General features: G+C 45.0%; 1 protein-coding gene across 2 annotated transcripts; it reads right to left on the bottom strand.

Moving 5' to 3' along the window:
- Nucleotides 1-3,225: 3,225 nt before the first annotated feature.
- On the bottom strand, nucleotides 3,226-19,210 carry CIPC (CLOCK interacting pacemaker). 2 transcript variants are annotated; one of them, XM_081291013.1, is made up of 4 exons: nucleotides 19,061-19,210; nucleotides 13,542-13,728; nucleotides 10,154-10,323; nucleotides 3,226-6,821 (listed from the first exon to the last, which is right to left on the bottom strand). In XM_081291013.1, exons 2-4 carry the CDS (start codon nucleotides 13,675-13,677, stop codon nucleotides 5,928-5,930), a joined length of 1,200 nt encoding a protein of 399 aa, XP_081147139.1. In that variant the 5' UTR covers nucleotides 13,678-13,728; nucleotides 19,061-19,210; the 3' UTR covers nucleotides 3,226-5,927. The 2 variants fall into 2 exon arrangements, with proteins under 2 accessions (XP_081147139.1, XP_081147140.1); XM_081291014.1 differs by lacking the exon at nucleotides 19,061-19,210 and adding an exon at nucleotides 18,656-19,016.
- Nucleotides 19,211-20,354: the final 1,144 nt, after the last annotated feature.

Genomic DNA, 20,354 nt, shown 5'->3' with positions numbered 1-20,354 from the left:
GTGGAAGAGAGACTTCATTATTTCTTTTTCTTTTTTTTTTTTTAAAGAGAGAGTGAGAGAGGAGAGAGAGAGAGAGAGAGAGAGAGAGAGAGAGAGAGAGAGAGAGAGAGAGAATTTTAATGTTTATTTTTTAGTTCTCGGCGGACACAACATCTTTGTTTGTATGTGGTGCTGAGGATCGAACCGGGGCCGCACGCACGCCAGGCTACCGCTTGAGCCACATCCCCAGCCCTGCTGCCAGAGCTTTTTTTTTTTTTTTTTTTTTGGTACTTGGGATTGAACCCAGGGGCGCTTTACCAATGAGCTGCATCACCAGCCCTTTTTACTTTCTTTATTTTGGGGCAGGGTCTCATTAAGTTACTGAGGCTGGCCTTAAATTTGTGATCCTCTGGTCTCAGCCTCCTGAGTCACTGGAATTATAGGCTTGCGACACTGTGCCCGGCTGTGCAGATCCATTTTAAAACACTTTTAAGACAGACTTCTGTATCACATGATGACCTCAAGATGGCAACCATACAGCAAGGACTACTCCCCTCCTTTTTTTTTAATATTTATTTTTTAGTTTTAGGTGGACACAATATCTTTATTTTACAATTATGTGGTACTGAGAATTGAACCCAGTGCCTCATGCATGCTAGGCGAGTGCTGTACCACTGAGCCACAACCCCAGTCCCCCTTCCTCTTTTGATAAGGAAGATAAAGGCTGCAAGAGACAGATGCATTGCATGGTTGCCTGTCTGGACCATTCTGCCTGCACTGCGTGGCCAGCATATCACCCATGTGGATGAAAGGTGACACTGGAGGCTGGGACCAGAATAAAGACCTCACAAAGAACCACCGCATCTGTTGTCTCTGACTACTGATGTGAAAATACCATTGTGTCAACGCAAGGATCCTGACACAGGGAGAGGGAATAAAAAGCCAACGGACGCTCTCCAAAGATAAAACAGACATGTTCTTCATCGCAGATGAAAGGACAGGACTATTTGCAGACCAGCAAAGGACATGTGGTGGCCTAAACCCACATTATTCTCCTTTAGGGCTTTATTTAAAAAAAAAATATTTTGTTGGTACGTGGGTTGAACCCAAGGCCTCATGGACTGAGCTAAATCCTCAGTCCCCCCTTGTTTTTAAATTTTGAGACAGGGTCTTGCTAAGTTGCCCAGGCTGGCCTCCAAATTGTGATCCCCTACCTCAGCCTCCCAACTATCTGGGCTTACAGGTGTGCAACACCATGTCTGGCTTGGGCTAATAAGAATTCTTTTGAGTGCAGTTTTTCACCTGGACATTAGAGAATTCATGTTCAAAAATTTTAAAAAAGGCAAAACCAGTGCAGACTGGCAAAATGCTTCTCCCAGAGTCACACATCACTGGGTAAAAATCTGGCAGAACACTAAACTAATTTTACCCAGGGCACCAGGAACTTCTTTTCTAAGTGTCCCAGGTTCTTTAAATTTTTAATATATTAATTTTGTGGCTCACCAGGAACACAGCTACGGCCCTTACGAAACATTAGCATTGAGAAGAGCCCCAGAGATAACTAGCTCTTTATTCAGCTGAGAGGGGGGACAGCTAGAAAGGCTAAGTGACCTAACCAAAGTCACCGGTTAATGAACCATAGATACAACATGTGAATGCTGCTCTTCGGATGCCATCGCACAGGCCATCATCCATGGTGATAGCATCAAAGATGTGGCTTAAACAGACATGTTCACAAACAGGCAGCCCTAGACAGGCGTCTCCACACAAGTCACACTGGGGATGGGCACAGAGTCGCAGGCTCAAGCAACAGGGGCCTCCTAAGCCTTACGGCAGTTCGTTTTTGTCCTCTCTTGCTTCTCTGGATTTCACTTCTTAGGAATGATGGTTCTCCTTATTTCAAGAGGGACCTTCTCTAGTCATCTTTACCTTTTTTCTTTCTTTTTGTACTGGGGATTGAACCCAGGGGTGTTCTGCCACTGAGCTACAACCCCAGTCCTTTTTGAGATAGGGTCTTGCCAAGTTTTTGAGGCTGGCCTTGAATTTGTGATCCTACTGCCTCAGCTCCAGAGTTGCTGGGATGATGAGCTAACACGCCTGGCTTTACCCATTTCAGTCATAAGTCACTTAAAACAATTCCATAAAACAGAAATAGTGCTATAAGACTTATAGGCTGTGACAACCCTCTGGGCCTTTGAATGATGATAAGCTTTTTTATTCCCAGTGTCTTAAAAACCCCAGAAAGGGGCTCCCAACGGGCATAGGAAGCAGGGGGACACCATTTCTCCCTTGGAGAGCCTTTAGATGGGTCTCAACAGGGAGCAGAGCCTAAGCGAGCAGGACGAGGGAGGCCCTGAGATAACTTGCTAGTCCGCTCTGCTGTGGGAAGAACGCCACCTGACGTGGCTGTGGTTTATCCCAGAGTACAACTGGAGTAGTTTTGTCATTTTAAAGTTTTATTTGTGAAATGTCAGGTCAGATGGAAGAAATCACTGGATTGCCAAGGGGAACAAAGGGATGGGGGACAGGAAAGACAGTAGAAAGAATCAGACATAACTTTCCTATGTTCACAATAGGAATGCACCACAGTGATCCCCTCATCATGTACTACCACAAGAATGAGGTCCTAATTAGAATAAGTTGTACTCCACGTATGTATAATATGTCAAAATACACTCTACTTGCTGGCATGGTGGCGCACGCCTGTAATCCTGGCAAGTCAGGAGACCGAGACAGGAGGATCAGGAGTTCAAAGCAAGCTGCAGAACTTAGTGAAGGCCTAAGTAACCCAGTGAGACCCTATCTCTAATAAGATAAATAAAATAATAAAAAGGGCTGGGGATGTGGCTTGGTAGTTAAGCACCCCTGGGTTCAATTCCTGGTACCCGCCTCCCACACACAAAATACACTCTATTCTCATGTATATCTAAAAAGAACAAATTTCAAAAAGAAAGAAAGGAAGAAATTGCTGGATTGGATTCTCCTCTCCCTCTTCCCAAACACTGCAGCATAAACCTCCAAGTCCTGGGGAGCAATAGGCCACTCACTTACCTTAAGACCGCCTGCATTTCCTTTTAAGTTTACACTGGTGAAAGTCTGAACAATGACATTTCCACATATTCAAGGTCTGATCCCAATATTCTCAAATGGCATGAGTATCCATGTTTGACTTAACCCAATTCAAATATTTGCTCTAGATTTCACTCAGTATTTTTTAAACAGTTATAAAGCAAAACGGCCTAATAATTTCAAGTAAGTGACTTTTATTTTTCTCTGACATTTCACAGTCAATTTCTACATAACTTCATACTTTCTCAAAAGAATTCACATTTGGTAAATAAATTTCTACCTACAGAATTCATAGCTGGAAAACCACTTCAATATATGCATGAGTTACTTTGCTGCTTAAAGAATTATAATAGAGAAGAAAAGTCAGACAATACTGTAATCAATAAAAAGCAATGTGTAATAAATTACAAATGTCATTAAACTCCATTCCCATAACCAATTCAATCAGAAACTTTTTCTAGATGTGTTTCAATATCGCCAACAAAACCTGCCAGAGTTCTCTTAAGGGCTGGCCTGAGCTAATTGGCCTCTCACTTTTAGAAAACAGTAGCTGTGCCGCAGTACTTCATACCAAAGGGCATCATGCAGCACTAAGGCCATCAATTCTCACAGCCCGGTGCGACCCACGGAGATCTTCTGGTTATCTCCAAGCTTCCTCCCTTGGCTGGTCTGGCTGCTGGCCTCAATGGATCTCTCCTTCCAAGACTTAGCTTCTCTACTTGGGTTCGTCTGCTTCCAGCTCAACTAGGGAAAGGACACCCATGCTAAGCGCCCAGAGACTGCCAGATCCAGCTGCAAGATCAGAGAGGACCTAGAGGTGGGGGCCACCTCTCCCTGCCACTCAGCAGTAAGGACCGATGAAGGCTTTCTTCCTCTTTTACCGTGACAGGAAGGGAACTGCAAACCTTAGTCTAGGAAGAAGAGTCCAAGAGGCGTACAGCTCCACAGAGGGTTTTTCCAATGGAATACATTTGTTTCTCAGCAAGTGTTTTCAGATTTCTGACACTCAGTAAGACTCAGGACTGGAGCCCAGGCTGTTAGAATGTACCCGTCTCTATAGCTTTGCTGCCAAACATATGCTGCCAAATAGGAAGCTTCCTAGCACGGTGCAGAGCAGAGCGGCTACAGCACCACACAGACTCAGAGGAGGCAACCAACTGGGCCAAGAGGAAAATGTTACAAGGAGCCGAGTCTGCTCAGGGACACATTTGCTGTGGTTTGTGAAATTCTTTTAGAAAGCAAACGGCAGGTAATAGTTTTATGTTGATCAGATTTTACCAAGTTGCTTATTTATAAATCAGTCATACCTAAATCGTGCATTTGTGACCACATTACTAGGCAACATGAAGCCTTAGCATTTCTAAACTATGTCAAGTTATTATGACTCCCTGGTAAATACTACATGAACTTGTGGGCTTAGTACACCTCAAGGACATCTCCTTTGCAGAAAAAGTGAAACTGATCATAAGAACTTATTAAGGTAATTTGTTAATAATAAAATTTTCAAGAGGATAAAATTTTTAAATGAGGAGATAACTTTGAAATTCCACTCCTTAGACATCCAGTTATTAATATGAGGCGGAAAAGAATGTGCATCATCTGGAATTTCCCAGCCCATTCTCCTTTTGACCACAGGTTCAAACAGCAGCCAGGGGTGAGCACGTGGCTCCATGAGTGAGTTTAGAAGGAAGAGTTCTTAAATAAGCTTGGGGACACAGGTGCAGGTAACAGCGAGACGTTGACCAACATCACGCCTCTGCCTTTGCTGCCAACGTTCTCCGAATAAAAGGGACACAGACTGCTCCATACTTGCTCATCACACCAGGAGACAGAGGGAATTTGAGACACAAAAAGCAAGGGGACAAGAATGCTTCCCAACTTTTCGTGGCCTCATTATCACAACCTCAGGAAGGTTTTATTAATTCAAAGTTTACAAGCAAAATCACTGTTTCCCTCTCCTACGGAAACAAAGAACAAACGGGGAAAAAGCCAGTGAAGGAGGCAGCAGAGGGGTCACTTAGAGCACTCAGGAACCACTGAAGCTCCCCTTGAGCTTTTCAGATACAAAGCAGGTCGCACTGTTTTTTAAGGAAGTGAGTAACCAGAATCATCCAGCTGCTGACCAAGAGATGCTGGCCTTGTCTATTTTCTTCAGTCTCTAAGTAAAACAAAAGCAAATTATCAACTACAATTCCAGATGGTACTGAACCTATTCTATACCTTAAGCATCTGAAGTGTTTTGCCCACTCGTTTAAGCGAAATCTGGCTTGTGATTAAAGTGTATGAGTCAAACTGTCCTACCCTTTCCCCTGACTTTCAAGTCTAAGAAAACAAAGCTTTACATGATTAACTGCGTGCACCAGATGCGGCCTGTGCCTCAAGCCTTTTCGGTCTCACCCAGCTGGCTTGATGCCTTGTGGGAGGCAAATACACCTCCTCTTATTTTTCTGTCTTCTCTGTGACTAAGACACTCAAGGGAGGATCTATGAAGCCATCCTTGTGTCGCCTACTCTCTGACTCGACAGGTGTCACTCTGCTCATGCATGTTACAGCACCCCTGATCTGGCAGCGAGTGGGATGGAGGGAGGTAACAGTAGAGTCCCACACAATCATCTCCCCTGCTCTGCCCCGTGATCCAGGTATGTGCTTGTAGGCTAAGGAAAGGGGACTAAAAGACACTTGGAATCGGAGGTCCTCAATGGTGCAGACATACATAACCTGTGCATGGACCACAGGTTCAAACAGCAGCCAGGGGAGAGCACGTGGCTTCATGAGTGAGTTTAGAAGGAAGAGTTCTTAAATAAGCTTGGGGACACAGGTGCAGGTAACAGCAAGAATTAAAAGAACCATTCAAATCTCTGGAAGATATGCTTCCTGGGCTATATGTCTGGGTGATCAGAGAATGTTTCTAGGTCACTGCCAGAATGACTGGACCCAGACGTCAGAGATGCCTGCAGCCTGGCCCAAGCCTGAGGAGCCCTGCTCTTGGTGGCCTCTATGAACAGCTGGGTTTGCTCTTTCAACTGATCTAGTTCCACCTGAGTTGCCTGGTTCTGACGAATCAACTCCTTGGTTTTCAAAGTGATCTCCAGCAAACCAGATTTGTGTAGGACTACCAGGGTGTTCTGAAAGCGCCTGTGTTTGCTCTGCTGCTGCTCTGAAAAGAGATCCGGGCTGCGGCAGAGGTGCTCTGCAGCCCACAGAGGTGAGCTGTAATGGGCTGACAGTGGCGAGAGGGGAGAGCTGCTCTCTAAGCCATGCAGAGTACTGTCTGAGGCACAGACAGGACTGGCAGGGGACGCGAAGGTCAGGCTGGGAGCTTTAGCCACGTGGCTGCTGGACACTGGTTGAAGAGTCTGTGGACTTCCACCTGCCACCAGGGAGGGCACACCCTGCAGGGCCGAGTCCTCAGCGAGTTTGGCACTGGCTGGGGCCGGAGCGGAGGGACTGGACGGGGCCGCGCCAGTCTTGGACGGCTCGCTGGAAGACAAGCCAGGCCCCAGTCTCTCGGTACAGATTTTCTTCTGTATTCTACTTGCTCCTCTTTCTTCTGGGCTGAGGGAAAGGCCCCTTTTGCCAGGGTGTGGGGCTATTTTGGTATAAGAATTCAGAATGGGCAAGTAGTTTCTGGAGTCTGATTTTTTCTCACTGGCGTGACTTGGGCTGACTGGCGATGGCACAGGTGGGTGAAGGACAAAGAGCTGCGGCTGTGCCGAGATCACTTCAAAGGAGGGCTGGACGGTCCACGATTGGAGGTGGGATGAGCTGTTGCCCTGCAAGCAAAGGAAGACAGCAGCTTATTGGGGACAGAGGCGCACGGCTCCTCAGAGGGGAACGGGACACTCAGATGGCCTGGGCACCCCTCACGCGGCTGGGAAAGGGGCTTGGATATCCACTTGTGTCTGACAGAACACCGTTAAAAACTTTCCTAAGGGAAAACTTGAGGAAATATCTATTTTTCTTCCACTCAGAAAAAGAAATTGTAGGTCAGTGAAGTAGCTGAGACAATAAAAATATGGATATCCAATTTCCTCACGAAAGTTAAAATGTGCTCCTCTCAAGACTAAATGTGACTTTACACCACAATCTTCATTTAGGTCTGCCTGGAACCTCCTATACCCGGAAATAACTTTGGTCACATGTGTTGTGATCTATTAGACATCTCTGGGTCCCTTTAAAAAGCCACTTAAACAGTAAAGTTACTACGTGCTGGTGGCTACAACAGGCTGGCACTGTGAGCAATGTTTTAAATGTGTCACCTCCTTTAATCCCCACAATAACCCCATCAGTTACCACTTCCCTTCATAAATAGAAAACTGAGGCTTAGAAAGCTGGTATAACTTGCTTAGTCACCAAGCTACGAAGTGATGCAGAGGATTCCTCCTTTGCCTAACTCTAAGACCCATCTTAACCAAAGGCTGACTTACCTTTATTATATTACTCTTCAACTGTACATTTATTTTTAATTAAAGTACTGATTCAGATGAAAACTAACAGAGAAGGACATGACTACTTGTCTCTGATATTTGAAAGCCAATTTAGCTCCAATCTGGTCCAAAGATCCCAGTACAGATGAAGCTCAGCAGGGTGAGCCTTGGAGGTTCCCAGCTTTGGTGGGTTATGTGGTGGCATCTGATTTATCTGGAGCCATTATGGACCACCTTTCCAGCATTCTGCACACATTTCTGCCTCCTGCAGTTGGACAGGAACTTTAGCCCAACTACAACTCCTCTTCAGTACAAAGGATGGGACCATCTGGACCGCACATTCTGGAGCCCTGGAAACCAGTTTTCTGACTGAGGACATCTAAAACCCAGGGTCTTCTGAAAGGTCATCCTAATTCAGCTTAGTTGGAATCAAAACTCGAGGCTGTTCCCCAAATATCCCCTGCACTGCTTTTCCAAGATAAGTTTCGTGGACTGTTCTTCCTCAAGTTGATGTTAATATCCTCTAATTACTGCTTTTACAAACTGTCTTATAAAGATTGAAGACACCTAAGGGAACACAGAACAAAAGTTTAGACTTGGACAGGACCTCAGAATCATTTCCCATTAAGCCTTCATGTTCAAGATGAAGAAACAGAAGTCCATGGTGCCTAACCTTGTGCAGGATCATACTGTTTCCTGGCAGAAATGGAATCACCCTCAAAAGAAAAATTCCTAAAATCAAGTAGCGATAGTTAAAATATTACACAACAGGGAGCTGGAGTTGTAGCTCGGTGGCAGAGACACTTGCCTAGAACATGTGAGGCCCTGGGTTCAATCCTCAGTACCACATAAAAATAAATAAATAAAATAAAGATACTGTGTCTATCTACAACTAAAGAAAAAAATTTTTAAAAAATATTACACAATATACAGAGATTTTTAAATCATATTATTATTTTTGGAATGTGCTGGATTCTAAAGTGTTTAGAAACGAAAACTAAACAAAACTCCTAGACTCTCCAGGAGGCCAGCTTGTCCCTAAGCCTCCCATCTCCTGACAGAGCCCAGCAGCCTTGCCAGCAGGTCTCTTTGTCTGAAGACTGTGGCTCTGCTGGAAAAGCCTACTTACTCCCAGAGCTACCAGCCCAGTCTGCGACAAAGAAGGCTTAACACAGCCACACAAGGAGTGACCAGGAGCCAGAGTGAGCGGCAGGGAAGAAATGAGCGGGGAGAAAGCACTGGGCAGCCTTTGGTGGGGTCGGGACGATCTCAGGTGGGTTCCACTTTCTTCCTGTCTTTATTTTCTTTTCCTTTCAATAAGAGATTCCAGCTGAGACATGGTTTACCAAGCAAAATTCCTTTTCAGAACACCCTGGGCTACCTTGTTTATGTTCCTCAGAAATAACCAGGTAACAGTTAAGACACTAAGGCTTCCTGACATGCCACAGACATGTTCTTCTAACCTCTGACACAGATGGAAAGATCAAGCTAAAGCCGGATTTCAAACTTCATGATCTTTAAATAGACTCATCAATGCCCCCATGCAAGAGCTGTGAGATATTTCAGGGTAAGAAGGGTAAGTTTAAGTGTCCTTTAGTTTACACCAATCTTTTCCATTCCTTGAACTTTTCTACTCTAACTTATGCAGATTTATATGATTGAATTCTCAGTTTCAAATACTGGAGCTTATGTTAGATTTTCATCCTAATCTTTTCTTTCAGATCTAGACAATAATCACATAATATGCATAGTTATGCAAAAAATCCCAAAACTGAACTTTTTCATCTCCACAAAAAGCTACGTGGACCATTGTTACAGCCAGTCTCAAACTGAACAGCTGCCGGGTCACTGATGCCATGGCTTTGATCAGATCACTAAGAAAATGCTCAAAATATGACATGAGAGACAGGGAATCGCCTCTTCTACTAAAACAAATAACGTGTCTTACATTCCCATCTCCCTAAATTCCCAGGACAAATCTAACTTTGTTTTTGCCCTAGACTCTGCCATATGTTAGAATGTACCAGTGAAGTGATGACATTTTGGCTTGGTTCCTTTGTGTATGACTACAGCACTTAGGAACCCTATGGATAAACTACAAACAAATAAAGTCGGAAACAGTGGCACAAGCCTGTAATCTCAGTTACTGGGGAGGCTGAGGCAAGAGGATTGCCAGTTCAAAGCCAGCCTGGACAATTTAGCAAGATTTTGCCTCAAAATAAAATGAAAAGGTCTGGGGGTATAGCACAGTGATAGAGCACTTATTTATTTGTTCTGCATGTGTGAAGCCCTGGGTTCCATCCCCAGTACTGAAAATAAATAAATAAATAATAAAAACCAAAAACACCTTATTTTTTTGAGTCTGTCTCAAAAATGAGACTATATATCATGACTCTTGTACATTTTTTTTTTTTTTTCAGTGCTAGGGATCAAATCCAGGGCCTTGAGCATGCTAAGCAAGTGCTCTACCACAGAGCTACATCCCCAGCCTCCTGTGCTCCTTTTTAAACAGTGTCAGCAATTGAAAGGTAACAAACTCTACCCAGGACAGAAAAGTACAGCTTGGAATGGTTCTAGTGCCTCTTCTGAACTCTCCTTGGCAGAGAAGGAGAGTTTGTACACAGGAAGCTCAGAAACTTTCATCTGCAAAGATTTTAGGCCACATCCATCCTCCTCACCTGTTTGACCAGAATGTTCTTCATGACGACCATGGGGGACAGTGTAGGGAAGGCATTGCTTGCAGCTTTGGAGCTCTGCCGTGGCCTGTCTTCTCCGCTCCAGCCTAAGGCGCTCAGCATGTCCTCGGACTCCATCTGCTCCGCGGAGCTCAGACATTCTGAGCTCCCATCTGGTGGGCAGAAGCATGGTTAGTTCATGCAGGCTCTAAGGTAGGGCTCTTAACCCAGCTCCTGAGATATAGGAACCCCTGAAATTAAAAGGAACATCTGGGACAGGCGTTTCTGTCCATTTTTCTGGGGTCTTTAGTTTTCATTGGATTTTCCATGACCTCCATAATTATCCCTCCCAAAAAAATTCAGAACTGTTCTTAACTCCCTTCCTTCTTCTGTTAAAGGCAAAAACCTGTGTCAGTTAAGAGTTCATGTGAAAGTAATCATCAGGTCTACAGAGAAATGAGTTGAAGGTTTCAAAGTTAGTTCATAGCTTTGAAAAACCTGATGCTGAGAAGTGAGCATCCATAATTTTTGAGAAGTATCACTGAGATTCTGAGTCATGCCCCTGTTGATGAATGTCCTTCTAATCATAATCTTTGCCATGCTGCAGAAAATGCAGTTGTTGACAGCTGTTAAAATCTGTTAATCTCTAATTTATATCCATGCTGGAACTGAAATAGCTTCTTCCTGAATTTTCCAATTATAAAATTCTGGATTAGTTTGTCAAAGCCAACGTTTAAATGTTTCTCTTCTCTGTTGTTCCTTCCACCCTGTTAAGCACCTCCTTTACTGGCTGTACTTACCAGGAATCCTTCACAATGAGTGAAAGCAGGATGCTCTACAAGCCAAAGAGAACACAGGTCCCTATGTAACGCCATACAAAAAGGATGTACTTAAATACCTGCTGGCGTAAACCAAAAGACTGTTTTTTTCTGCTACTGAGGAGTCTGGGATTATGTGAATTGCTCATCAAGAATCTTAGAATAGCTGTGGCTCAGTGATGGAGTGCCCCTGAGTTCAAACCCTAGTACCCACCCCCCCAAATAAGAATCTCAGAATATTGATAAGGCAAGACTGGAGTGTAAATGGATAAATAAATGCAACTGTCAACAACTGCATTTTCTGCAGCATGGCAAAGACTGTGATTAGAAGGACATTCATCAACAGGGGCACGACTCAGACTCTCCAGTGATACTTCTCAAAAATTATGGGTATCTGGGTCCTACCCTTGATCCAACTGAACTGATTTACCTTGTTCCTAGGTAAGTTTATTTTCAAGTAATCCAAATGTGCTCTAGTTACCAACTATTAAGCCATACAATGTGTACACTCCACACCTGGACCTTGCTTCTCAATGCTGTTCTGCACATGAAGCACAAAAGCAGGGGCTCTTGGAGAAACAGCTGATTCCAAAACACTGGCAGGGAAGGGACAAGATGAGCCTGGACAGCTTATTGTCCTAGAAAGCGAGGAGGTGCTCAAACACTAATGGGAATGTCAAAAAGACACAAGGGCTACCCAGATGGGTCTCCCACTGACCAAATATGGGACAATGTATTAGAAATAATGATATTAGGGCTGGGGTTGTGGCCCAGCAGTGGCTGGAGGCATTCACTGGGGCTATGTGGGGGGACATAATGAGTTCGATTATTTTTAATACTACTCTATGTCTGAATAATATAGGACTTCTTTAAAGAACTGGCTCAATGAAGTTAAAGTTTTTGGAAAAAGTACCATATAGTCAATAGCACTGAGAATTACAGATAATAAAACTGTGGATAATGTTTATTCTTTGACTTTTCTAAGTTTCTAAGCTTCTCAATGAGTATGAATTACCTTCATGACAAGAAAACCAGACAAAAAAGCAAACATGATGTTAAAAGAAAACGGGGAAAGTTTCCCAAACCTGTCTGATTATATGACAGATGCTTATTTTTAAAAACCCCACATTCCAAGGCCTTCCCCAGTCCCTCGGAATCAGCATCTCCAGAAGAGGGTCTGAGGATCAGTGTTTTAATGATGGCTGCAGGCGAGCCTGACAACGAGGCAAGACTCTGAAACAGTGCTATGAACCCTGGACTGCCTTATCCCTGGGCAGCAACCAATTCCTCTTACTCTAATCCCTTGGTCAGTCTCTGCTCCTCTATGAGTAATGGTCTATTTATACTTTGGCTTCTCATTCAGCATGACTACGAGGTGAGAACACATCGATCTCAAGATGGGAAAGTTCTAGTTTTCCTAACAGTTGCATTTCTCACTATACATGAGTAAATCAATAAAACTGATCAATTTGTCTCTGTGAACTTGGGTGACATAAATCTTCCCCTAGAGGAGGTTTCACTCTCAGGATGCTAATCCAGCCCCAATACTCTGGCATCAATCCTTGGCATCCCCTGAGCCAAAAATGTTGATATCAATTCAACATTTGAGGGTAGTTCAAGCCACTCCCTCAGGCGTGGAAATGAAAAGAAGCTCACAAAAATTAAGAGATTCATAGGGGACGCAGCTAGCCCTTTCGGGTAAGCTATTAAAGAAAACTGTTCCACTTTCTGGTCTAATAGCCTAAAGGTAGTATTGGGCAGGTAGCTCTAGACCAAAAACCATATGACAGATATGAGGAAGGAAAGATTGTTGGGAGGAGCAGACTTTTTAAGCATAGTAAAATAACTTTCTTAGCAAAAAAATTATCTTAACAAATTGTAGTCATGCACCACATAGTGATGCTTTGGTCAATTACAGACCTATATGTGGTGCGGCCTGGGTGTGTAGAAGGCTACCCCATCTAGGTTTGTGTAAGTATACTCTGTGGTATTCACACAATGATGAAATCACCTAAGGACGGGTTTCCCAGGACATATCCCCCTCGTAACATGATGCCCGACAGTACAACTTTTAAACTGGCAGATTTCAAATTTGTTACACAGTGATAACTTGCAGTAGTATTTTTTTTCCACTGAAATGTATCTGTTCCTATGAAAAAGGAGCTAACCCCCATGGAATTATGAGCATTCAAGTACTTCTTTTCCAGTAACCATTGTAATACTTGGAAATGTAAGATTTAAAGTTGAGTCTTGAGCTGGGGATGTAGCTCGGAGGCACAGTGCTTGCCCAGCGTGTGTGAGGCCCTGGGTTCCTTCCTTAGCACTGCAAGACATAAATAAAGTTGAAAGCCTAAGTTGAAGAAAAGATGTCAAATCATTCTTTGAGAACTAATCCCACAGTGACTTTGACTGATGCTCTGCCATATGGAATCAGAATGACCATTTTGTGAGAACAGATAGTCATTATCCTTTGTGTTAAAGCTTCTCATTCTTATCACACAAATGAGTTTTAGGGAGAAAATTTTTCAGGCACATCATTCATTATCATGTAGAAAGGATAAGATATTTTTAACCTGAAAATCCAGAGTCCTTATCTGACTCTGCAGCCACCACGCCAAGTTGACGAGTCCCTTTTTTCATCTCTGTTCCTCTGCCTAGCTTGGCCGAGAGTCTTCTGGGGCTCTCTCTGGATGGGATTTTCCTCTCCATGTTTCATTAGGCTGGAAGCGAGTTCCTGGTACTCTTTTCATCTGGATCGCTCTATGAAAAACAGTTACATAAGAAGTCAATGCCCAGAGAGCTGAAATAGGTAATCCAAATGGTGCATGAAGTTAAGAGTCAAGAACACAGTCCTTGCCCACGTAGGCCATATCTTCTTGGTGGACAAAAGCTTCGAGTTTACTAAACAGAATGATTTCCACCCAAAAAGAGATCCACAGTCCTCCTGCTGCTGTGTAACTACATTACAAATTCAAAGCACACAAACAACATTCTGTGGGAGCTTTGTGACTGCTAACAAAGGCACATTTGATTAGGCTTTTGGAATGGGTACCCAAATCAAGTCACCCTCCTCCTCCCTGAGGAGAGGTAACATCAGCCAGCGGGCTTGCTGTCCTAGTGTGCACCTGCAGGCTCCTGACCTACTGCCACAGCCCAGAGTGTAGTTTCTCACCGATAATTCTCAGTTCTTTGGATAAAGAACTGAACAGAGTAAAAACAGTTTATATATGCATGCTACTTTGGGGCTAAAAAGTGTTTTTTAGGGGTGTAGTATAACTCAGTGGTAAAGTACTTACCTACCATGAATAAGGCCCTGAGTTCAATCCCCAACATCAAAAAAATAAAAATCAACAATCCCCTGCACCATAAACAACAAAAATAAATCATTTTTATATGCAAATAATATCATACATAATAAAGTGCTTATATAATACAAAGGTACATAACATGTATTGCTATTAATGTTATTTTACTTGAGCTTCATAATGTCTACATCAGTTGTGATCCCATTTTACAAAGAAGGAAGCTGACACTGAGATAAGTTACAGTCAGTCATTTAAAAATATCTACCAAGTGCTCATGTAGAACCAGGCACTGTACTAGGACTGGGGATACAAAGTGAATAGGACAGACATGCTTACTTTCTTCTTGGACTTGTGATCTAGAAAGAGAGGAAGACATTAATCAAGGACTCCTGCAAGTAATGACTACTTTGATAAGAGAAATGAAGGGTCAGGACTAGTAGTCTGGGGGACTAAGGAAGTGCCAGGTAGCTGGGAATGGAAGGCTGAGTTAATGAGGCAAAAGGGGACAGGTGGGGCATGCTGGTATGTTCTGGGCAAAAGTCCTAAGGGAACAAGCAGCTTGGCCTACTCAGAGCTAAACGGCAGCAAGATCACAGGGAGGGGTGACTGGACTGGGTATTGAGCCCAGGAGTGCTCTACACTGAACAACACCCCCTACCTTTATTTATTTATTTTAAGACAGGGTCTCACTAATTTGACTGACACTAGGGAGTGGTGGGGACAGAAAGGAAGGGCCTGGGAATCCATGTTGCAAAGGCTGGTTAACTTAACAGCAGCGGAAAATCACTGAAGTATTTCAACCAGAAGAGTAATGTGATCAGATCTGTGCTTTCAAAAGTGTTTTCGATGAGGACTGAGACTGAAGCAGAGAAAGAGAGAGAAAAAGAGAGAGAGAGAGAGAGAGAGAGAGGGGCAGGCGGAGTGGCATGAGATCATTCGGATGCTATCGTGACAGTCCAGGAACATTACAGAGGTGGTCCTGGAGGAGACGAGAAGGGAAACAGGCTGACCTGCTGGGACTCAGTTATATATGAGGTGGGGAGTACCATTTTCTAAGCTAGGGAGCCCCAAAAGAGCACAGCAGGGAGCTGGGTGGAGTGGGCAGGTGTGGCGAGGCTAGTTCAGTTTTGGTCATCTAGAGACTGAAGTGAGTAGAGATGGTGGGTAGGAAGAAGTCACATGTAAGACTAAAGCTCAGGGAAGAAACCCAAGCTTGCCTCAGTGATATACAGCTAGTCCGCAGAGTATCTGGACTTGGGCTAACAGTGCAAGAATGAGACCAATCAGCCCTACAAAGGGTCAGCAGAACTGAGAACGTTCAACAGTTAGCAAATATTTGAATTACGGCAGAATGGGAGTTAAGTGTAAGGCTGGAATGTTAAGTGCACAAAGGACACCACAGGAATAAAACAGAAAAAACCTGGGATAATAATGAATCTGGTAGGTGTGAGCAAGGCCTGGCGATGTTTCCATTTGAAGTCTATTCACCACTCCATCCCATTGGACTAGTGGAGAGAAGCTTGAGTTCCAAATAGCACTGTGCCTGGAACACCGTGAAGGGCCACGCCTGGACACTTCTGCTGATACAAGATCTAGTGAGGAACACCAGAGGAAGGGCTCACGGTGAAGTTAAATAAGACAAGAGCAGCCCTCTGGCTCATACTTTTACCCTCAGTTGATGTGGGCTAAAGGGAACACAAACTGGTTTGAAAACAATTTCAAGTAAAAGTTATTTTGCCTCATACCTAACTCATTTAAGGGGACTGGCTTCCTCATTCAATTCATGTCAAATCAAGACTCTTTCAGAGGTCACACGCTTAATCCTATGTGCATAAAAGATGAACAATAGCCCTGTCACATCTTGCAGAGCACTAGGCAAAACCAATGTCGATTTGACAGCTACGAGGTTTGACAGCATGGACAACCCAGTGTAAAAAGCAGACTAAAATGTAAAATTGTATCTCTAATTAAATCAGGATCCTTTTGTATAAAACCCAACAAGTGTGCACAGTGTAATTTTCCTTAAATAATACTGTCCAAAAATGAATAAAAGCCTTCTTCAAAATGGACACAGATGTAGCATGTGGATGGGTCTTCAGACTGACGTGGGTCTCACCAGGCCGCTGATCCAGCTTAGGAAGGTAGCTCATGTTAGTGGCAACTAATTAAGAACCTGACAAAATTTCACATTATCTTACTAAACAGGAATTATTTTACAGGTATTTTAGAGAAAGCATCCCATTTAGTCTTCTACAGTTCTCAAGACAAGACACTGGAAGAGGTCTTGCCACCGTATTGTCAAAGCATGACTAATGGAGCCACAAAAAACACACAGGGATTTATTCTGACTCATTTGAGAATTTGCAGGATAATATTGATTGTAGAATCAAAATCCTGAAATACTGACAAACAGGTTAAAGTGTATTAAAATTTTAGGTCCTGGGGAGTTGGTGGCAGTTGGAAAGAATGTATAATTGACTTCAAAGCATCAATGAGCCATGAACATCAGACCCAGGTGTACACAGCACCCCATGAAGTACTGAACTAGGGAGCAGAGTGACAGGGTTTCCTACCACCACTTCTCAAACTGGGGGTCATTAAAATCTCAAAGCCTGAAAAACCTCAGTAAGTTGCCAGATTTTTTTTCTCCTGCATATTATTTTAACGTTAGATGCTCACAAGCTGAGGAGTTGAAACTGGATTATTGAACTTGCCCTGGCTCTCTTCTCTCTGCTTCCTGGTGCAGCCTGGGAAACAGCTGTACAAACATCTCAGACCCCAGGTACTTACTCTGCATTAGAAGGGTTAATTTAAGCTAACTTAAGTAGACCCTAATTGGGAATTTTATGGATGTATATGTAACACATTGTCCAAAAGGTTCCCACAGACAACAGTACATGCTAAAATTCACATTGGAAAGTTAATCAACAAATACATGAATTTATATAAATAGATATAAAATTCTAGCAAGTGCTGACTTCTATTTTTGTACTTCTTACATTAGAGTCTAATTATTTGTCTCCTCGACCAAGGGTTGTTTTTTCATTGCAACCACAGCCTCCAACAATGAGAATGTGAGATGTTCAAGAGAATAATAAATTCCAGCCACTCTCTGTCCTGCTGAGTCTCTGACAGCCTGAGCAGCTTTGCTGTCAGTGAAATCCTGGAAGGGCAATACTCTGCATTTCCAAACACCGTGGTCACCTCCAGATCTAACCTCCATGTCTGGTCCTATGCAGGAAACAGATAGCTAATCTACTCTTTATTCTTGGTGAAACCTCGGGGACAAACCCACCAACCAAATTAAAAGTTGGTATAATCCAGAATATCTACAGAGATTCGAGTTTATGATACAAAGGAGACCCAAGAGGTACAAAGAAAGGGTCTGACATGCAGCCCAGTCTCTCTCCTTTTATAGATACTTCGCAACATTCCTGAGAGCTCACATTGCTTTTAAAATGTGTCACGTGTATAACATGCGTGCAGAGAGGTGTAAGGTGAAAGCCCAAGCAGAAGCTTAAATACAATAAAGTGATAAGGCCATACAAAATAAAGAACTTACAGCCACAAAACTATGAGTAATCTCAGAATTATAAATATGTTACTAGGTTTTCCCTGGAACCGTGTTCTTCTAGTCTGCATATTCAGATACACCATTCTGGGAGAATGTCAGTATATTTTAATGAGGGGAAAACTCCATCTTCCTGAATCTCTAAAATTCATCTTCCCCTTTACATTCATTCCCATTCTCCAACCTGGCTGCAACTTCATGCCAAAGATCCTGAAATCCGATTCCATAAAATTTTTCCTGTGTTTGAAACCAGGTGTGGCATTCTCCATCTTCACCTTTCAAAGGGATCAGATTAGCGAACTTCCTTTTAATCCTCTCCTGCAAAAAAGAGTTCACACTAACAGCGCCCACCTATCCATTTGCACCAGCCCACACTGCATCTGTGCCAGACAGCATGTGCACCCTCCAGGCATCCACCAGCCTGCCAGCTCAGCAGGGCAGAACTGGGCAGACCCTAGAACGGTGCTGTGACTGGCATACCACCAGTCACCCAGGACAAACGCCCAGGCAATGCGTACTGCCAGCGCCTGGGTAATAACAAGGAGCCTGGCTTCGGCCTGGGCCGGGACCAGAATTACCCTCAGCCCACTCACTAACCACCAACTCCTTACTTGGCACTGCTGCTTTCTTCCCCACACCCCTACCCCTGGCATCACGCCTAGCAAGCTGGCTACTCAAGAGAAATAACCAACAAAACGGGGGACAGCAGGGCGTCAAAGAGGTCAGCACACCTGCGTCCCGGACCCAGAGCGCAGCTCCTAACTAGGGGTCCAGGACCCTCACCCTGTTAGCAGCCCTCGCGCCCACTCACCTGCCCATTCCCGGGCCTTCTGCTCACAACCCAAGTCCGCCAGGCTCCCTGCCAGCGCTGGCCCCCAGGGGCAGACCCGGGCCACCTGCCCTAACGAACTCACCCCACTTGTTCTTGCACAAGCCCCCTCCCCACGAACGGCCCCCTCCTAGCCCGCGAGTCTCTTTCCCACGCAGGCCGGCCGCTCCCGGGAAAACCAACTTAATGGGGGCAAGGGTGGTGCGTCCCTCTGCTCCCGACATTCGGGCCTCCGTCCCCCGAAGGTCCCGGTTCTCCCTCCTGTGACTACCCGCTTTTCTTCCTCATTCCCCTACTCCCACCTGCTTTCCCGGCGCTCCGCGCCCAAACCCTCGCGGGGCGCGCCATCCCTGACCCCTCCCCCGGGCCGAGCCCTCCCTTTCTCACCTAGGGCCAGGGTCGCCGCTCCACGACCGGCCCGGCACGTCAGGTGGCGCATGCGCGAGCCCGGCCCCACGGCTCCATGACAACCCTGTCTTCTCCGGGTCTCCAGCTATTCCCCCGGCCTCCCGCCCATTTCTCCTCCCCCCGCCTCCGCGACGGCTGTCGCCAGCCACGTGACCCGGCTCGGAGGACTCGGCACCATAGAGATAGCGCGCTGTTCTCCTAGAGGGGCCCTCGGAGACGCACTTTCCCTGCCTCCGCCGGAAGGGACATCGCTTAGAGGCCCGTGCTCTCTACGGCGGGCGGGCGTTTCTATGGTTGGTTGCTGAGGCCCCGCCGCCATTTTGTAGGGGGCCTGACGCTCTGGGCTGCGTGGGCAGGCCTCGGGGCGGGGTTTCGAGGGGCAGGGGTTGGCCGGCCTGAAACCTGCACGGCAAGAGGTGTCGTTCGTCTCTTGTAAACGGTGCCGACGCCGTTGGGGGTGGGGACCAGGACAGGCCCTGCCGCTCGGGCGGCGTGGGAGGGAGCAAAGGAGGACGGGCTCGGGTCCCATTTTTTGCCCTGTCGCTTGCTTTGCTGGCCTTCCCGACAGCCCGGAGACCGTGCTGCAGTGAATATTTTAGTTGGATGATTTCACGTCCTTTGATATGCCACTGCCCAAGAGGGTGGGTTTTCTATGGCTAAAGTTCTTCCTGCCAGCCCTTGGCGAAGTTTCCCCGGGAGCCGCTGAAGAAGAAAAGGGCGTCGGCATCGAAGATGTGTTTAGTGGGTCAGTCAGGGTCACTCCGTCAAGAAAGAATTTCTTCACAAAAAAAAAAAGATTGCTGGAGGTCAGGGCCGGTGCTGGAACGGCACTGTCCAAAACTAGTCACCGCGAACAGCTATATAATTGAGCCGAGCATTTTGCCTAGCCCGCGCTAGGCCCTGAGTTTCATTCCCCAGTACCGCCCCCAAAATAAGTAAAATTAAATGAGAAAATTCAATTTCAGTCGCACCAGCAGCATTTAAAGAACTGACTAGCCACATAGAGCTAATGCCTACTTTATTGGTCAGAGACTGTTTGCATTCCCAGCATTTCAGGAAGTTGTATTGGACAGCACTGATCTAGGTGACCGGGAGTTGTCCTGCATTGGTAATCCAAGCTTTTTAAAGCGCCACCAGGTCATAGTTAATCTCTTTAGTCCTCTAGATACAGATAATGCTAATGTATTATTTGGTATGCGTGTACTTATTAACATAAGCTCTGTCAACAAATAACAGTTGAATGCCTACATAAGGTTTGTTTTGAGGATGGAAT

Source organism: Spermophilus citellus (assembly GCF_964194105.1).
Source record: "Spermophilus citellus genome assembly, chromosome: 4".
Lineage (NCBI taxonomy): Eukaryota > Metazoa > Chordata > Mammalia > Rodentia > Sciuridae > Spermophilus > Spermophilus citellus.
Note: the sequence above shows the minus strand (reverse complement) of the source record. Positions and strands in the feature narration are given on the sequence as shown.

Excerpts from the sequence above, each read along its gene's own strand:
- CIPC (XM_081291013.1), bottom strand. The coding sequence starts at position 13,677 with ATGGAGAGGAAAATCCCATCCAGAGAGAGCCCCAGAAGACTCTCGGCC. Across the intron at positions 10,324-13,541 it reads TAAGGACTCTGGATTTTCAG|ATGGGAGCTCAGAATGTCTG; the intron begins GTTAAAAATATC and ends TCTGCCCACCAG. Across the intron at positions 6,822-10,153 it reads AGAACATTCTGGTCAAACAG|GGCAACAGCTCATCCCACCT; the intron begins GTGAGGAGGATG and ends CTTTGCTTGCAG.